Genomic DNA, 20,004 nt, shown 5'->3' on the forward strand with positions numbered 1-20,004 from the left:
TAAACCATAGGGTTTCTCACTATAACGAAACTCTATGCATGAAACCTTAATAGGCGTCTGCAGTCGTCTGCTATTTTGCCCATCGCCTCTCATTCGAAGATAACACTATGAACATGAAAGTCTTATTTCTCGCAAAATATTTGATCTTAAACTTAGCATACTTATATACACAAAAAAATAACGAAAACAAGAAAATTAATTGTATTGTTTTGTGCGTACGTAGCGTTTCTCTACGCAGCATGTGACAGCCAGCGAGAGTGCTATCCAAGTCAATCCGAGTTTGTCACTTTTCAGCACGGTGTGGGAAGTGTTTTCCATGTGCTCAGTCGTGCTGTGAGCGTCTTTATTTAGCCATAAAATGGGCAAAGCTAGTAAAATCAAAGTCGGAAAACAGCATCGTAATGTACCTTTAGACGAACAGCTTAAGGAGGAGGTGACGGTCAGGAAAGCCAGAGTGAAGTCGAGGAACCGAAAAGATGAAGACGAACTGGTAAGCGGGCCGTCGTCGCAAACTCGCGCAGGATTGGTGCCGCAGCGTAGATCGCTGACCATTTCGGCTTCTATTGCAGTTTGTAGACGACAAGCTCACGAAGAAGATTCTAGACCAGGCTCGCAAGCAACAGGAGGACCTGGAAGAAGAGCATGGACTCCAATCCAGGTAATCCGAGGAGCTCGCTGCTTAGGTGGTTAGCTCATAGCTATTGTCTTGACACGACCGCTTGATCCGTGCTCCTGTAACTTGTTGAGTGATGACGTGCTGGTAAACCACGAAATTTAACTCATCTAGCTGCCACTGTTGTCTCATCGGCTGCGGTGGCAGGGGATGATGGTTTCGTTACCATAGTTTTTGGCGAGTGTGTCATACCTTCGGTTGTGGTTGGAAAAGCGTGTAAACATTCTTTTCTTTGCTAGCATATTTAAATGCCGTTAACACTGAAACCAGAATCTCTATTCCCAATATTGACGCTTGCCGCCTGTTTTGCCCTTTAGCCAGCGAACAGTGTGTTGACCAGGCACGATCACCATCTGTCGATCTAAAAAGAAATTTGTTGCAGCGTTCGCCTACATTATGCGCAAGAAGAATGCCAAAAAATATATTTCGCTTCTTGCTCAATGGAGAAAGATGTCACGAGTGCATCAGATGGCATTCGCGTCCCTATAAGTGGGCACATTTACATTAAATTATGTTGTCATGCATGTCTCCTTTGGGCAAAGCATGTACTACTATTGTATGGGCCAAGAGCATGCCTCAAGATTGTAATCACTAGTAAAGATTATAACCACATGGAGAAAACAGACATGTTGCAAGAAAAACATACTGCATGCATGTTTTTGAAGGTGTGAGGTTCAATTGATTAATATATAAGCAAAGAGTACTTTGTTTCCAATGCCAGTATGTAGTTGTGTGTGGGCTTTTTTTTCTTTCATTTTCTTTCGAGCAAATTTCTCAAATGGCTGTACATTTACCCGGTACACTGCATGTCTACTGGTAAATTGTGCTGCTGTACTCAGTGCTTCAAGTTGGGGGGGGGGGGCTCTATTTTTTAAGGAGGGGCTCAGCCTCCCCTCGGCAGGTCAATTGCAGCTAAGCAGCACCCATTCGACAAGCACTGGAGGTGATTTTATTACCAGTAGTGCCTTGTGCAGGGCAATTCTAACTTTCCAGTTGCTTTATTAATGGTTTAATAATTAATCGGTTGGCGTGTCATGAGCAAAAACAGGAAAGCAGGTATTGTTGTACTGCTGCATGCATTTCCCCGAGGCACTGCACATGATGGTGAATACTCTTGTTCGACTAAGGTTCTTGGTGTAGCATACTGTTTCATGTGCCAATTGAGTATGAAGCTACCTACTCATGACTTAGTGAAGGTTCACCTTGGTTTTTTAAGGTTACCAAATAACTTTCATTGGTTTACTTGCACATTACGAGTGCTGTGTTAAACCAAAGACGCATGCATTTTGTGCACCTTTGTAGGGAAGTAGGTGTGAAACAATAAAATATATTGTTGTAGTGCCTTAGGTTGTTAATGACGTAAGGTAACTAATGTTCTTTTTTGTAGCTACACTTACTTGCTTTGAGTTCACATAAGTTTAAATCCTTACCTCCAGTGTTAGTTTTGTAAAGAATGTTTTCAATATGCCATTCTTTTTTCTACATGCTTGATTGAATAGCCTCATTAAATAGATGCCCGAAATACACTCAGAATATATTTATTTGCAGAACACACATAAAAATTTGTTTAATTTTGAGAAAGTTGTCTTCACTTCACTGCTTAAAGTTGGCTTGGCCAGTACCAATAAAGTAAACAAAATGTGAACGTGAATAATATATACATATATGAGCATGTGCGAGTGTGCGCATGCATGCTATACTGATCGCCGCCCTATCTTCCACTGAAGCCGAAGGGAGACTTTAAGCCCTGACTGTTCCTGAAGTATTTTTAAGCGTTAAGTCAGGAAGTCGACATTTTCCAATGCAGCAAAACTTGCTGAATAATTCAAATTCTTGATCTGCCCTGTCGCTGTACATTTCTTTTAATTCATTCAGAAGATGAAAGGAATGTTCGAACTAAATATTTGATGGAAATATTTGGCACTTGAAGGACATTCACTTTATGCAGTAATTGTCATGCTGGCTTAAAAATGACTAGCCTGTGTCATCTTTGCAGCTCAGCGGGAGTCAAGTTCAAGGTGCCTGATGCCAAGTCTCGGCTGCTCGTCAACAAGGGTGCATCAAGTGACGAAGATGACGACTATGAGGAGCCTCCTGAGGATGACACATTTTACGAGACGATTGTGAGTAGTGCTGTTAGCATATTAATTGTTGCGCACAGTTGTCGAGAATGAGGGATTTCTTCTGTCGGATACATAATAACAGGGATATTTAAATAGCAAAATTTTCTGATCAAGTGAATGTCACTATAAGAAAGAAAGCTTCCCAAAATATTGAATACAGTGTGGAATAGTTTTATTAAATTGTAAAAGAGGTGCAGGGATGATTAACAGTTACCAGCTCAACCAGAAAATAGACATAAAGGTGTAAAACTTTCAGGTTATTCGGTGTGTTGAGTAGTTCAGTATACAGGTAAAACAATTCACAAAAAAGGAATTTCAGCCACCCGGAGTTGGAGATATTCTGTATTTGAGTCTATATTTGGTTTGCATATTTCAATATTTGAATAATAAAAGTAATAAGTTTGTTTGTCAATTCTGCACTGTGCTTTGTTATTAGTTTTTTTTTTTTTATTGCAATTGCACCACTTTAAGCTGGAAAGAGAAAGAATGTGAGTTTAAAAATTTGTGTCAGTATCTTTTAAAATTTATGTGGAATGTTCTTTTTTATGCTGCAAATTGCTTGAGGACGTGGAGTGACTGCTTTGAATCATCATATTCCAAAACCTCTCGCAGGAAGTGGATGAGGCGGATGAGAGGGCGCTCGAGTTGTTCATGAACGAGAACAGCAAGTCTCGGCGCACATTGGCCGACATTATCATGGAGAAGCTCAAGGAGCATGAGACAGAGGTTGCCACGCTCTTTTCAGGTGAGTGTCTGTGCATTATGGGGATTATCTGCCCTTATTTTGTCGCATCTAGCAGTTGAAGTTACTGTCAAATGACATTGTGTTGTCATTAGGATAGTTAGCAGTGGCCAAAGTTAACACACCATTGCCTACGGCCGATATGAACACACATTACATTTGATTATGCAAACAACTATTTACAGTTTACAAAACAAATAAAACTTATATACAACACTCTCAAGCTTGTTTGCTCAGCTCTTTGGGTTTCTCGCATACTGTCTCTTTACTTGTCACTCGGTCACATCTGTAGCACTTTCTTGAGTCTCTCTGCCACATGTACACGCACGTACTCGCCAACACACACAGCATTGGGCATGCCTCGAATTCAGAGGGTGTGGTTCATCTTGAATCCCTTTTGTGCCTGCCACTGTCCCCCAACAGCATAAATTAGGACGGGATGCCTCTTCGTTCTAAAGGCGAAAACCCCTGACTTCTTGCAAACACCTATGCTTTAAATAAACGAACAAACAAAAGGAATTTAGAGCGCTCGCTTATAGGGTTGACTGTGTTAAAGAAGATTGGTGTGATAGCGTCAGTCAATGTTTGGATTACTTGGCCAGTTTTCAAAGTTCTTCGGCTTGGAGCTCTGCGGTAACGTTACGCCATCTCGTTGCCAGTTGCCCTCTTTGGGCAAAATCCCTCATGCATGCTGCCATGCGGTGGACTACAAAGAAGAGTCGCGTGTGGCATTGGCATCCACCAGTGCTAATAAACAACTATTCAGTCATACCGTTTGTGTAACTCCCCACATGCTTCATGTTTCGTTATCTGGACGCACTGATTAGCGAAAAGCATGGCAGGCCTGCTGATAAGTCATTTCACCTAATGGACCATCACACCAACTATAAAATGCCACCTTCCTGAGCACCACAACTAGAAAAAAGTAGATACTAGTACATGAATGGATATATGAAGCAAAACCAGATAAAGAGCATTTCTTATCAGCAGCACCTTATTTTTCAGGCAGGTTTTTCATTTCAAGCACTTTTTAAAGCAACTGATAAGCAATGCTGTATGGAAATGGAGTCGCAATTTGTTGCCCAGTAGTGCCACGTCAGTTAAATTACCACCGAAGATTGAGACCCAAAGTCCAAGGCTGCTTCTCAGCCACGAACTCTGCAGATAAATTTGTTGGGCTTTCCACTGCAAAGCAGATTATGAAGACTGGTTACGCCCAGCTCTGCTTGACCTGCAAGATTAAGTTGTATGCACAATTTTGCAGTACATTTGACAGGTTCTTACTGTGCTTTAATTTGGATTGCAACAATGTGATGCCCATTTGAGCTCGGGAAACAAATAATGCCTGCCTCAGCCAAATGTTTAGCTGCTCACCAGAGCAGTTGAAGACTGGAAGAACCATCTTTGCCGGCTGATCGCTGCCTGATTCAAATTCTATGACTCTTGCTCACTGGGCCATCTCATTTGACAGTCACCTCCTTCTATTCATGTGTATAAGCCCTGCGTTTACATTGCTCCTCTTTCCTTTCTCGCTCCACAATTTCTTTCATCATCTGCTGCATTGCACATTAGCAACTAGGGGTGTGTGCCGAAAGGAAACCCAGGCGCGTTTGTTCTAATTGTGTGCACCCAGAAATGGTAGCGTGGCTTTACTAAAAAAAAAAAAAACATATAGGCCGATCGTGGAGATTGTGCAGTCTAAAAATGTGGGTCAATCTCAAAGGTAGTGCATTCTAAACAACAAACCACATAGTACACTAATGTGCCCAAGAGGACCTTGTATTTCTTTGATGTCAACCGCTGTTGACTCGCCTTTTTTTTTGCTGCCTAAAAGCGAACCAATACTATGTCAGTCAGTTATTCAGTCTTCTAGCCAAGGTGTCACACTTGTCCACGGCTTTCCACATGCCGTATTCATAGTGCTTGCTTGTCCCTGCAACCGCTGAGTCATCTGGCTTTTGGCTTCCACAACATTCATATGCTTGTTGTAGACTCTTGGTAGCTACTGTGGTGTCTAAGCAGTTTGTCCCATAAATCATTACAGATGCGGGCAGTGTGCAGATGGCCGACCTGGATCCCAAGGTTGTGGAGATGTATCGTGGGGTGAAGAAAGTGCTGAGTCGGTACCGCTCTGGCAAGCTGCCCAAGGCATTCAAGATCATCCCTGCACTCTCCAACTGGGAACAGGTGAGAGTGGCTCTTTCATACTGCTGCATGCCTGCAACAGATTGGCCTCATAATGTGAACGGCTCAATATCTTTTCACTGCATTTTTTAAAGCAGCAACGATGATCGAACTTGGCACTTTGACAGTGCCATTTGTATGCAAACATATTTTCTGTATTTTCTGTTATGTAAAAAAAAAAAGAAGAAATTCAATTGGAATTCACATATTAAGTGAATATTATGGCCCTTGAGTAAAGCTGAATGCAGGGCTCCAGTTTATTTTTTGTCCAGTTGCATCTGTCTCCTTTATCATCTTTTCTTTTTTTCCATTTTTCATGGTTCAGTAGCATGAATTTGCATGCGCTGGTACACATTGCAGTTTCGTTATTTAACTTATTTAGAGTAACACAGCAGGTTCTCACATACTGGAACCTCAGCAGGCATGTATTCTTGCATTCTGCCCTTGGGAAAGTACAGCTGCTGTGCCTGGGTTTCAAGATGGCGATTTCTTTTTAGCTGCAGAATGTCAGAGCTACTGGTATACTGTCGAATATTTGAAAGTGTTATGGCCATTGTGGTTGTCAGCGCAAGTATTTTGTAGCTGTAATGAGCTATGAATATGGCTTTAACCAATTTGTAATTGTTTCACACTTTACAAGGGTTTTGCCCTGGTATTATGATGTGTAAGAGCAATAGAAGGTTCACATTGATGGCTATATGGCGATAGCAAAAATTTTAATGGTCTATATGGACAAACCATATGGCTGGCGAGATATAGTAGTACATTCAAACGTGTTCACGAGTTTGCATAAAATACTACAGCGACAAGGTGTACTAAACCAGCTAAGCCACTCAATTCAAAGCAGTCACTAATGTCCCACCTAGGCAAACGTACTAAACCAGCTAAGCCACTCAATTCAAAGCAGTCACTAATGTCCCACCTAGGCAAACCCTTGATGGATTTACTGCAAATGCTTTCTTTGAGAGCACAGTCGTGCTGCAGTCTCCCAACTTGCTCTCCAAAATATCTAAAGTTGCGTGGGAAAGCAAAGCTACTACTGTTGCATCTAGGAGTTGTATTCAGAATGCAACACCAATAGTGCGCACTTATTCAGTTCAGATTTTTCGCTTCTCACAATAAGGGCTTATGTGCAAGACGCAGATGCACGGACAATCAATCCACATAGTCTTGAGCCGAGTATTTTAAACTAATAGAGTTTCCAACAGAAATTGCCAGAGCGAACTGCGGCGCTAGTGTCTGTGGCAGCTGCAAGCATGGCTGTTCAGTCAGTGTGGGGAATGATGGAACAGCACGTGGATTCTCTTATACATTGTCCTTCTCGCTTCGGTGTTGTGTGACTTGGAAAATTGATCATTTTGAACAATATATTGCAATATAAGTGCAACAATTTTCACTGATTATGCATTTTGGCAGAAACTTACTGCCTTCGTACATTTAGAAAAAAAGAATGGTTCCTTGGAAATTGAGAAAGATAAAGCATAGTAAATAATGCCACAGGAATGCTTGAAGCCAGAAGCATGATGATTAGACAAATCCATGTACTACCCACCACTACCTGGGTAGTGTTGGGTAGTACATGGGTAGTGCAGCTGAATGATCGCAGCGCCAGAGTTCTCTCTGGAAATTTTTGTACGAAACTCTAGAGGATACGAGGCGGCGGCGGCACTTCTGTACAGCATGACGCGTCCTACAGCTGGAGCGAATGTTTCTTCTGTCGAAGCGCTGTGGTAGCATAGTGGCTATGGTATTGAGCTGCTAAGCTGTTTGTTGTGGGTTTTATCCCGGCCATGGAAGACAAACTTTTATGGGGGAAAAATGCAAAAACAGTCATGTACTTCGATTCAGGTGCACGGTAATGAAGCACAGGTAGTAAAAACTACTCTGGTGTACCCCCACTACAGTGTGCGTCATAGTCATATCACGGTATTGGCACATAAGACCCCGGAATTTATTTAATGGAAATTTTAATTTCTGTTGTTCCAAGAAGCACAGCACATACACCTGCAACGCTGACATGTGTCATACTTCTAAGAAAGAGCAGCTGCTCAAGGACGGCCGCTGCTACAGCTGGCCCTAAACACAACAGCTGCTGTCGTACAATACAATAGTACAATATAAACATAATTTTATATTATTGGTGAGAGCAACAGTTTTTTTTATTTGAACACTATTAGAAAAGGATTCAATATTCGATTATATTCTGGCACTAGTTCATGTTTGATTTGGTCTCAAGAATTACTATCCGCACACCCCGAGCTTGTAATGATCCGGCAGCATTGTGTTGACATTGCTCTGTGTCTGCTGTGGCAGGTGCTGTACCTAACTGACCCTGACTCATGGTCATCAGCTGCGATGTACCAGGCAACTCGCATTTTCGCTTCAAACCTCAAGGAAAAGATGGCTCAGAGGTGAGTGCGTCTGCCCGTGCTTGTACCCCGGCTCCTGGAAAAGCAAGTGTGTGCTGTGGTGATGCTTTCTAAACGAGTTTTTCTGATTGACAGGTTTTACAACCTTGTCCTGCTGCCACGTGTGCGAGACGACATAGCCGAGTACAAGAAGCTCAACTACCACCTGTACCAGGTATTACAGGAGCTGTTGCTGTTACGTTGGGTGGTGGCGCTAGTTAGTGGCCACCTAATGTTCACGAATTCTACTGTCTGCACCTCAAAAGCGTAGACATTGAATGGAGAAAGAGGGCAGGAGAGCTGATTACCAACTGCAGGGTAACTGGAAGAACAAGTAGGCAACCCGGAGTCATCAAATATTCCGGCAGAACCCATCTTACGATGAATGCCGGCGTTAATGCAATCAGCATAGAAGCAATGTAGCAATGCATGGTATTGCCATTGCTTAAGAGAGTCATGTATGACACGTGTGTAGCCGGGCTCCTCTCGTGCATTCGTCTGGACACGCTGCATCATCTAGCGGTGCCGAATATGAATGAATATATATTCAGGAAAGACCCAGCACCAGATAATTTTTATATACAGTTAAACCTCGATATAACGAAATTGACAAATTTTCGAAAAACTTCGTTATAAAGTGGATTTCGTTATATGCAGGTTCGGCACGAAAATTCGAAAAAGAAACGCATATCGTATTTACTCGATTCTAACGCACCCTCGATTGTAATGCGCACCTGTTTTCCATGACCAAAAGAGAGGAAAAAAAATTCTTTACAGTACCGCACACCTTATGCTTTCGCACAGAAATACAACTATCGCTCAAGATTTACTCCCAATACACTAAAGTTGCGATGAACAAAAAATTCCCAGTGAAGGGCGAAGCATCGATTGCGACAGCAAATTAGCAGACAGCTATACGAAGTAAATATAGTAGTTTTATCGGCCGTATAAACTTGTAAATAATCTATGTTTAACTAAATTGGTAGACTAATGCCTAAGCACACATACTACAGCACATGGTCGAAGCTACGGAAGCTAGGCTCGAAGTGCGTAGGAGGCGGCCATATTGAAATGTCGATTGCGATATGGTAGCGCAAATTTAGGGTCGTACTCGATTCTAATGCGCAGGCAATTTTTGGACCCGTTTTATCGGGTGGGGGAAAGGTCACGCCTGCGGCGGCAAGCTCGCACGCACGCACACGTGCGCTCACTCTCGCCTCGCAGTCGCCGTGAATTCGAGCGCACCAAACGCGACGTCGCCGCTTCGCATTCCATCGCGGCGGAGAAAGTGCTTCCGGTTGCTGCTCGCGCAAAAATGACAAAATTTGGGGCGAAATCTCTAGGTTCTCGGCGGGGAAAATTCGTTATTTCGAGGGGGTCTCCCGCTGCCACTTCGTTGCGTAGAGGTCTCAAATACATGTGCTTCTATGGAGTAACGGCGGGGAATAGAACAACTTCGTTATATCCAGGAATTCGTTATATGGAGGTTCGTTATAAGCAGGTTTAACTGTATATACATTTTTCATTGAGTGGCACATACCAAGTGGCACATACTCCGTGACACAAGTTTGCGTCTGTGTTCCATGCTAGTTTTCAAGAGTGCACGTTTGCCCAGTAACAAGTTCCTTTCTGCAGGCTCATTGGGTCTGACTTGCCTGCTTGCATGTGCGTCACCACCTCTTATTAAGAGAGTACAATTAACTTGCTAACCGAGTTCACTTAGCAGTGGTTTTTCACTGTGTCCTCTCTCACTGTTCTTCCAGGCCCTGCGCAAAGCCCTGTTCAAACCGGGTGCCTTCTTCAAGGGGATCATACTTCCTTTGTGCGAGGTTTGTTTACCTAAGTATCACCTGCTGTATACAAGCATTCCTGGTATTTCCTCCATGTAGTTCCTGCAGCTTGCTGTGCTATATGCTGCGGTGCTGGAGTTATAAAAAATATCAAATTAATTTTACTGTTGAAATTCGTTTTTCTGACCTGCCCGATAATTCAGATATTTTTGCGACACCGTCCGTGGAAAAAATTACTCGGCCAACTGTATTTACTTTCCACACACAGACTGAAGAGTCAAATTAATTCCAAGTGATATGCCTTGTAAGCCCACCGGCTACAATTCATAAATTGCATTATGTGGCGTAAAATGTCCACCTCTAAATAATCCAGCTCAAGGACTAGAATTAGGTTATCTGCAATAGGCTAGCTTTAAAAATTCCGTAAAACTTCAACATGATCACCCCGTATAATGAAACCAGTGAACTTTACCTTCGCAGAATAGAAGCTTATATATACCTAATGTCCATCGTCATCACTGTCAGACACCACTTTATCGCTGTCTATGAACCACAACACATCTATACGGTTTATTGTGTACTTGATATTCCGCATTTGTCAAAGGACTCTGTAACAATTTCAAATGGCATGGTAGTCCACGCCTATACTAACCACTTCGCCAGCTCGTCCTGCGATGCACGCAACTCTCTGGAATTATAAAAACACGTGGCGCGACTGGTTGCCGCTAGCTTAGCATGTAAAATAACTTACGTTTTGAGTGAGCTTTCATAATCGGAGACTGAAAGTGGCACATTGTTGTAGTGTCACGCTATGTGGAAATAGGGTGGCTAGAAACTACTTCTGTCGCTATTTTGAGATGGCAATGGTGAGTGGCTGGTTCTGATGGGGGGGCTGTTTGAAACGCCGCAAATGGGCTTATGGTTTCGTATCTGATTACATCACGCTGGCAATTTTCTAACGATGTTTCCTGAGAAAAATAAAAAGCTGCGCGTTAGAATCGGGTAAATACTGTAAACATTTATTGTGCGCTACCGCTTGTGCTTGGAAATCATTTTAGAGCAGGCCAAGAATAGCTGTTGGGATATGGCGATTAAAGCTATCCTTACCTATTTTTGAACCAAACTTGATAAATGTTGGCATGCTTGTTTAGTTTCTTCTCCTGATTCTAAAAATGCAGTTATTTTTTCTGTATGTTCATTATTTCAGTACCTAATTAAGAAAACAATGTCTTTTGTTCTTACTACAATAGACAAATAACCGCCACACGAAAATATAGAAATGACATATGGATCAATAGCAGAAAGCTCAAGACTCACAACATAGGAAGCACTTTTATGATTGGGTCAATATTTTTGCTTTAGAGTACACTGAACTCCATTGTTTTGAACATGGCCATGCATTTGGTTACACAAAAGACCAATTTTAAAAACTTTAAACAAAAACACTTGAAAAGTGCTTCTTGTGTTGTGTGCTCCAAACATCTAGCTTCATGCTGCTAAAAGAATTATATTATTCTATCTGTAACAGCTACTGATGTATCACAGTAAATGTATTGTTGGGTGTGCTAAATTAGTATTTTGTGGAAATGAAGAAAACAAACAAATCTCCCACACTATAGTTTTAAAATGAATATAATTTTGTTTAAATATTGACATACGCGATAAGAAACTTGGTAGATCAAGTGAATAATAGATGCAAAATCCGAAAGTGCAATTTTACAAAGCTCGATTTTTTGGTAATTTTTAGGCCTGTAGACCCATGTCCCCTCTTGGGAGATGACGTGTGTTAATGCACGTCATCTAACTCTACTCTAAGCTCCACCAAGGCAGATGTTGCCACTAAAGGGGTTGCTGTTGGGATCACCATTGAGGTTGGGCAAGTGCGTGCTAACCAGTCAAGTTTATATTACCTGGCGAAGGCCAACGTTATGGTTGAAATAATGAAGGTTTGGGCCCATAGAAATGTGCGGGCGCTGGCTGGGACCTATGCTTGGGATCGAATTAACCAGAGTCGAATTAATGGAAGTCTACTGCACAAAGTCATATGAATACAGTGTAAGTATACAGAAAGAGGTAAATAGGTCCCTAACCGAAAAATTCAATCAATCAGAGTCGAATTAATGAAAATGTACTGTATAATGTCCTGTGACTACAGCATAACAGAAAGATGTCCCAAAAGGCTACACTGTAGAGGAAGCTCTTTTGAATACATGCACATGCAAAAGATGTACAGTAAGGCAATCGGTAGAGAACATCTGGAAAAGCTTGGCACTGTTGTCATTGTTGGGAAGCAAACATGCATGTTTTTTGAGAATCGGGAGTCATGCGTTTGCTCACAGCAGAATACTGCATGTAGGCAGCAGTTCACTCACTTTACTTCTTTTTTTTTTCTCATTGCAGTCGGGGACTTGCACTTTACGCGAGGCGATCATCGTGGGCAGCGTGTTGAGTAAGAACTCGGTGCCGATGCTGCACGCTTGCGCGGCCATGCTGAAGATTGCGGAGATGCCCTACACGGGCGCCAACTCGATCTTCCTGCGGCTGCTGATTGACAAGAAGTACACGCTGCCCTATCGGGTCATTGACGCAGTCGTGCATCACTTCCTCAAGTGAGCCCCATTTGTTGCTGTGTTGTGGCACTGTGGCACGAGTTCCCGACACCTTACTCGCAGACAAGTTTCTGTAGCAATGAATGGAAAGCTATTGCAGAGGTAGACTGTGCGCAGGTGACATCGCTTCTGAAAATAGTCCCACAGTTTCACTTGCATTTGTTTAAGCTAGGGCACAGAAAACATCATACTTACTACAGCACTTGAAAGCCTACTTTCTTATGTATACAGTCGCCGACCGTTTATTCGGACGCTGAAAATTCGGACATGCTCGTTTATTCGGACACCTTCGCGGCACCGCCACTCGTCCCATTGAAGTAATGTATAACCACGACCGATAGTTCGGACGCTCTACAGCGCGCCGTTCGATTTTTCGGACTCCGGCGGCCTGGTCAGATGCGACGTCGAACGCCACGATACGGTCACGACAAGCTGGCCGCGATGTTTACATTTTACTTGGTTGCCAGCACTGAAAGAGCGCGCTTGCTATGGTTGGATTGCTGGTGTCTAAATCCACGCAGCACCTACAAGTGTCAGTTGCCGATCTCGAAGGCTATACTTTTGTTTGGCTGCACCTATTGGTGGTCGTGTTTCGGATTTAGCCAGTCCAGTATCCATTGACTGCATACCGCGGCCAAACAGCATGCCAGGCCAAGCCAAGCCAGTGTGCTTGGAAGTCGGTGCTCGCCCTTTGCGTTGTCAGTTGTTACGTGACCTAGGCCTTGTCAAGAGCTACCTTTCAAGTCTCGCTCTTTTGCTTAGTGCAGGCGTTCTCAAGTACGTTCATCCCAGGGAACCCTGCCCCTGCTAAGCTCCATAAAGTGCCAAGGAACCCCCCCCCCCCCCCCCCCCCCAATTAACCGAATGTCGAATTATCGAGGGTATCAAGAAAACAAACAAATGCTTCACTACGTCAATACGATTTTATTTACTCAATGAATCGTCAAATCTTGTTTCTGTTTAGCACAAGACCAGTGCCGAAGCTGAAATTCTCTTCATCTCATGACTGATTAGCGCTAGCAGCGGCGAAGGCCTCGCGACATCCTTCGCGGCGCGCGTTTTCATCTGGGACGCGCTTTGCAACAACGGGCGCACACCCCGATTATTTTTTCGCGACTCAGCTGCTCGCCAACAAATTGTCCGTCCATCGCGATGTAGCCGGTGCTTTTTATCTTCGACAGCTTTGCACTGAGTCAAAGCGAAACTACTGCTTGCCGCAACCGCGACCGCTATCGACGCGATCATGGACGGCGACCTTGCGGTTCAGAAAGCAGGCGGCTGACGCACACACCAAGTCAAAACGAAACTACCTTTCGCTGCAAGAAGTCCGGACGAAACTGCGGTCGCTATCGACGCTGCCATGGGAGGCGACTATGCAGTTGTGAAGGCACGCAGCCGATGCGCGCATCGAGTGAAAACGAAACTACTATTTGTCGCAACCGCTGCGGACGAAACTGCGGTGGTTATCGACGCGATCAGAGATAGCGACTACGCACTTACGGAGGCACGCGGCTAGCCGCCAACGCAGTGTTACGCGCGGCGATAAACGCAAGAATAAAGGCTTTAAAGGCACAATTAGGCACAAAGCGCTTCGGCATTGCTGTCAGTCACGTGCCGCGTACGATTGCCGCTGAGGACCACGGCGATGCAGACTGCGCCGCTTCGTTTCGGTTGGACGCTACGCCGTTCGTGCTCTTCTGCGGCGCGCATTTGCGGTGCTCCGCGGTTTTTTTTTTTTTTTTAATTTTTCCTACAACGTATAGGTCAGTGCGCACGCTATCGGCACCTACCCTATCTACAAATAGGAGAATGGCGCATGGTGGTAAGCTACGGCCTCCGAGATTCAAGTGCGAAAACTTAGGCGCGCTGCCCGTTCTGAGAGGTTGGGTGGCTACAAGCTGCTTGCGTATTTATTGCGCAGTTCGCGCGTTGCTGTTACGCACTGTGATGTGCTTTTTGACACTCGGGCATGGGTAATGGAGGTTCTTTGGATCAAGCGCACCTTGTGTTTGCCGTTTTAGGCACTTGTCGAGAGCGGGACCAGGGAAAATTTATCAGTGGCTCGCGAAACCCCGAGCAGGGGCCTGCGGAACCCGTAGGTTCCGCGGAACCCACTTTGAGAACCCATGGAAGCCTTAGTGTGTTAGGCCTGATTTGCTTGTTCGATCTCTTCCAGTCGTCGCGTAGTGCGAAATGGCTCCGACGCCTCCCGTGCCATCTGCGCCGACGAGACGCGGCAATTACAAGACTCTGTCTATTGACCCTTTTCGCGGAGCAGTTTGCTCTACAGGAACGAGATGGCGCTTTCGGCCGCGCGCCACACGTTGCCTCAGCGAATGCGCACGAATACGAAACCATTACTGCTTCTACCCTGCTACTGTGCGATCAGCTGTCGAAAATGCAACTGGGTGTGCGCTAATGCACTGTGCCCAATTCATACTGCAAAATGTGTAACGATAAATGGAAGACGTGTGCGGCAGTTCGCTGCAAAAATAGTGATTCACATATTAATGAATGAAATCAACCTGTGTCGCCGCTGCTACATAAGGACTGCCTGTGTTGCCGCCCTTCGCGATGCACGGCTTTCCTCAAGGATAAAAAAAATATAATTCATCCGCCTGCGCTGTATAGCTAACCTCTAAAGAAAGGACTTCAACTCCGGAACGTCGGCACTTGGGAGTGAGTACCACTCGTTACAAAATGAAGTAGTGCCACTTACTGGCATAGTAAGTTTCCCGCACGCTATCTACACACATCCACCCTTACTCGCACGAAAACTTACGCCCAGCATATCGCCAACGTGTGAGTGAATAGGCGCACATTTTAATCAATGTGCCGAAGCATGACTGACGGCGACTACACCGACAAGACACGAATGTTGGAAGCTGAATGTTTCGTGACGGTCCACAGAGCAAGCGAGAGACTAGCGATAATATGTCTTTGCTACGAGCCACCGCAAAGTATACCGAACATTTAAATTCCAAGCTTTGTGCACAGCAAGAACAAATTTATCGCAGCAGAGCACACCCGCGAGTGATTACGCTAAAATAAACAATCACATAGTGGCCGCACCGAGGAACTTTACTGAGTCAGAAATATGACAAGCCGCTGGTTCAAAATGTTTGCCAAATAATGAACGCAGAACACACTGATCCCGATTTAATTCATAAGCGGAAAGTTTGGACAGCTTGGAATACATTAGAGCACTGCACGGGCTCGGGCTTACCCGAAAGCCCGGGCCGGGCCGGGTAGAACAGTTTTTTCACGGGCTTGGGCCGGGCTCGGGCACGGCGTGTGCTTTTTGACCCGGGCCCGGGCCGGGCTCGGGTTTTTTCACGCATGCCCGGGCCGGGCTAGGGCTTTCTGGTGGTGTGCATGTAATGTGCAGCAAGTTATTCTCGGGCGTCTCAACTCTGAAAAACATTATTTTTCGGTCTAGGGCCGGGTTCGGGCCGGTTTCGTGTCAGGCTCGGGCCGGGCTCGGGCCTAGGTAAAGGGGTGGCGGGCCGGGCCGGGCGGGTAACATAGATTATTTCCGGGCCCGGGCTGTGCCCGGGCTGGGCCCGGGTCTCGCCATAAAAGTTTTGATCGGGATCGGGCCCAACGTAAAAACGGGCCCGGGCCGGGCCCGGGCTGAAAAAATCGGCCCGTGCAGTGCTCTAGAATAAATTTATTAGCCCCGCTTTTAGTACAAGCACCGTATACGCTGCTCACGCCGTTTGGACAAGGCGCAATGAGCTCTGAAAGCACGTACATGTCCTCTAAAGCTGTGGCCAAAGCTTCGTGTCATGCACGCAGTCACCGTCTACGATACGCGTCGAACCAGCGGTTTGCTGCACCGCGCCGGCGTCACGCGCTTGCATTGTAAATGCGGAGGCAACGGAGGCGGCTGAGGCAAGCAATGGACGGGTCACCACGTGGTCAAACATGGCAGCGCCCACGGGAGCGCCGCGAAAAGGGTCAATAGCGATAGCCAGACACTGTCGGAAATAAGGCTGACCTGATCGCGTGTAAGCGTGCATCTGTACAGTCGCGCATTGACAATTTATTCCGTCCACTGGGACCATAAAGGTACTTTTTTCTGGCGAATCCTTTTTTTCGGACTCTCGATTATTCGGATTTTTTCGCGGTTCCCGTCGAGTCCGAATAAACGGTTGGCGACTGTAGATAGAACTTAACCATATTTGCATGCCTTGTGCATTAAAGCGAAGCCTTCTTTGCCTATCAACCCATCGTTTTGGCTGGGTCGGTCGGTCGCTGGTCATTTTCTCACCGAGTAGATTCAATCTCACTATTAAAAAAAAAAAGCTCATCCAGCAGCGGGATTCAAACTTCAGCCTGCCTGCACAGCAGCCCCATGCTCTAACCATTAGGCCATTAAGCATCGTGATTTACATACTAAGGCACGTTCCCACAACGGGTGGTCTGCCAAGAAGCAGCTTGTACATTTAAATTAAGAAATGAAATGCATGCAGTATAAGATTTGTCCCATTGTGTAGCACGGGTGCACGAGAGCACGCGTGTGTGCGTCAGTTTTCTTCATGCCAAATACATATCAACGAAATTGGCAAATTTATAGCATTTCATTAACTGCTTCACGAAAGCTTCAAAATGTTTCTGCAAAAATATTACACTGAAATTGGGTGTAGCGCACACACCATGCATTTGTCTTTTAGGTAAAAAAAGAATTATTAGGATAGCTAGGATAGCGCAAAAGCCATTTTCTCTCTGAAATTGCAAGTGTGTCAAAATTCTGGTTTTGAGAAATCAAAGAAAAAACATTTTGAAGCATCTTTATTAGGACAAAACTTGTAAAATCTTATGGAAATGAAGGGTCTTGGAAATGCGAAAAGTACAGAACTGAAATACGATTCTTGGGCCAATTTTTGGCCTTTAGAGACTCTGAGACGATTTTGACGATGGTTTACAAGCGTACTGTTGCTAAGGTAGGTCTTTCTGATCATTGAGAGACAGATTTAAGTGCTCTATGTAAAGCGTGTAATTTATTATAAGGTTTTAAAAATATACATCACTACTGATCGCAGCAGCGCTGCTCCAGCCGCCCCTTCCCACACTGCGTAGCGTGGGCCAGTGATGTCACTCATGCGAGTGATCTGAGTGGCTACTCACACAACATCATCGGCAATAAAAAATTAAAGTTGAAGGGGAACTCCATGGCTTGAGGGGAGGGTAAGGTTTAACCACTCGTACGTGTATCATTATAGTGTGCTGGCGCGAAATTCTTGTGAGAAAGCATTCTTAGAGATACCCTCTGTAGCCACATTTACATGAATGCGACAGAAGTGTATTGTATTAACTTTCAAGCATATCACATCTTGTATGAACAGGGTAATTTGCTAGGAAGGTGTATCGCATCATATGCGCCAAGCAGCTTGCAATGGAAAATGCACATTTGAGAGGCCACTGTAAGCAGAAGGGTGTCGTATCGGCAATTATGGGAACGCGTTCGCTGCACGATGACAACTGGCCAACCAACCAGCAGTGGCCGCTGCTGCTTTACGGGGCACCGAAACAAAGATGGCGACTTACGAAGCAGGCTGCGCACGATTTCTTTCCACTTGTGAGTGCATTATGCGCCTTGAAACATTGTCTTCTTTGTCAGTAATAAATGACATTAACATCGGTGCGTTACTTGATTCACTGCATTAACATAGCCAAGTGCGTTTTGCGGAGATATAAGCTGAGACATCTGCGCTCGGCTACCACGAGACGTGGCAACATATGCGGACGCGCTAGGAAATTTTAATATCCTGATACAGTATGGTACGTTTCATCAAAATAAATATAGCGTAAATTTGTCCGCGCGGGCAGTTAAAGGACAACGAATGTATATTTCACCCTGCAAGTACTTTCGGGGCATTTCACAATGGGGCAGCAAAAGCAGGCTTATCGGAAGTGAGAGCGCTAACTTTCATTTTGTGACTAGGTGGTATGGCTTGCTGGACAGGAAAATGCGCATTCATGTAAACAGTGGATTATGAGCATTATGTGATACGATGAACTAATGCAATAAACTCCTACCATATCCATGTAAACGCCGCTTGTGTCTAGGCATATGACAAAAACCATTTTAGGGACCCTTCAAGTGCAGCTTCCCTTTAGTAGTGCCCCTTTGCTCATTTTCACGTCTCTGCTGTCGATCATCATCCCTGCTGTCAACCATCCTCACGTTCTACGGTGCACGATTGCGTGATAGCGTGGGATGTCTGCCAAAGAAACAGGGCCACCAAGTCCCCGGAACCCCCTCTCATATTTTCTGTCCATCTCCCAATCTCCTTTCATTCTTTCATCCCTCTCTCCACTTCCGATTCCCGCCCCTTATTCACAGCATACATTTATTACCATACTTTGGCCACGGAATAGTTCAGATGCCTGCAAGGCAGTGAGGCATTTACGAGGCCCGTGGCCACACACTTTTTCTTCACTTCTACTATGTTTCTTTTTTTTTTTTAACTCCCTCTTTTTTATCTGCATTAATAAAGAATCAACCAAATTCGTCATCACCAGGTTCGAACGGGAGCAGCGGGAGCTGCCGGTACTGTGGCACCAGTGCCTTCTGAGCTTCTGCCAGCGCTACAAGGGCGACATCTCATCAGAGCAGAGGGAGGCCCTGTTGGCACTGCTGCGTGCCCAGCCGCACCACACCATCACGCCGGAGATACGCTGGGAGCTGCAGCATGCCACCTGCAGGGACGTCGAGGTGCCCGAGCCCATGCCAGAGGAGGGGGACTCTGCTACTGCCGTGGCCAGCAGAGCGGGAGGCGCAGAAGAAGAACCTGCATCCGAGATGGTCACGTGACAAGGGCCAGTGGGTTTAGAATAATGTAGGACAGCCTGCCCATGATGTGGTGTACAATAAAGCTTATTTGACGCAAGTTATGGCTGTATTAGTCTCATATGCAAAAACTGTGTAAATGAGAGCGTTTGCATAGTGTTAGCCATATAAATGGCGATGTATCCCACAGTTGAATCACGTTATGTTGAAGTGGCATCTGACACAAAAGTACATTCGTTATATCCAATATATTTGTTATAAGAATATATTCATTAGATGGGCTTATATCAGTGAGAAATCTTCATATTTACTAGTATATCCGATAATTTGCTGTATGGTAACAAATATCAATATTCAAATATCAGTAACAACACTTTAAAAATTCTGTTTGCAATTTTTTGTAGTTCCACTGTTCTCTAATGCCTTTGGGCCCTGAGAGTATGAAAATAAATATTCATGCACTACTAGTATAGTGATAATGTTCTTGTGTTGCTCTAATCTTTGCAAAAAAGAAAATCGCAAATATCATTGCGATGACAATGTAGCTGCTGAAATAAGGTATATTGGACCTTCCAATAGCTGGTCATCATGGTTCGGTTGAATGCTGCTTCATTAAATGCTTCTATTAGTGCTGCTGCTTGCATCTATACCTTTCGGTATTGTACAAGTCTATGCTAAT

The 20,004-nt window shown here is 44.7% G+C and overlaps 1 protein-coding gene across 1 annotated transcript; it reads left to right on the forward strand.

Moving 5' to 3' along the window:
- The first annotated feature begins 270 nt into the window (after positions 1-270).
- LOC119450410 (bystin) lies at positions 271-19,425 on the forward strand. The gene is made up of 10 exons (XM_037713850.2): positions 271-490; positions 570-658; positions 2,670-2,796; positions 3,409-3,541; positions 5,583-5,725; positions 8,036-8,133; positions 8,227-8,305; positions 9,894-9,959; positions 12,321-12,529; positions 19,058-19,425. Exons 1-10 carry the CDS (start codon positions 359-361, stop codon positions 19,347-19,349), a joined length of 1,368 nt encoding a protein of 455 aa, XP_037569778.1. The 5' UTR covers positions 271-358; the 3' UTR covers positions 19,350-19,425.
- The last annotated feature ends 579 nt before the right edge of the window (positions 19,426-20,004 follow it).

This window comes from Dermacentor silvarum, chromosome 4 (genome assembly GCF_013339745.2).
Source record: "Dermacentor silvarum isolate Dsil-2018 chromosome 4, BIME_Dsil_1.4, whole genome shotgun sequence".
NCBI classification, from domain to species: Eukaryota; Metazoa; Arthropoda; class Arachnida; order Ixodida; family Ixodidae; genus Dermacentor; species Dermacentor silvarum.

Excerpts from the sequence above, each read along its gene's own strand:
- LOC119450410 (XM_037713850.2), top strand. The coding sequence starts at position 359 with ATGGGCAAAGCTAGTAAAATCAAAGTCGGAAAACAGCATCGTAATGTA. Across the intron at positions 3,542-5,582 it reads GGTTGCCACGCTCTTTTCAG|ATGCGGGCAGTGTGCAGATG; the intron begins GTGAGTGTCTGT and ends AAATCATTACAG. Across the intron at positions 12,530-19,057 it reads GTCGTGCATCACTTCCTCAA|GTTCGAACGGGAGCAGCGGG; the intron begins GTGAGCCCCATT and ends CGTCATCACCAG.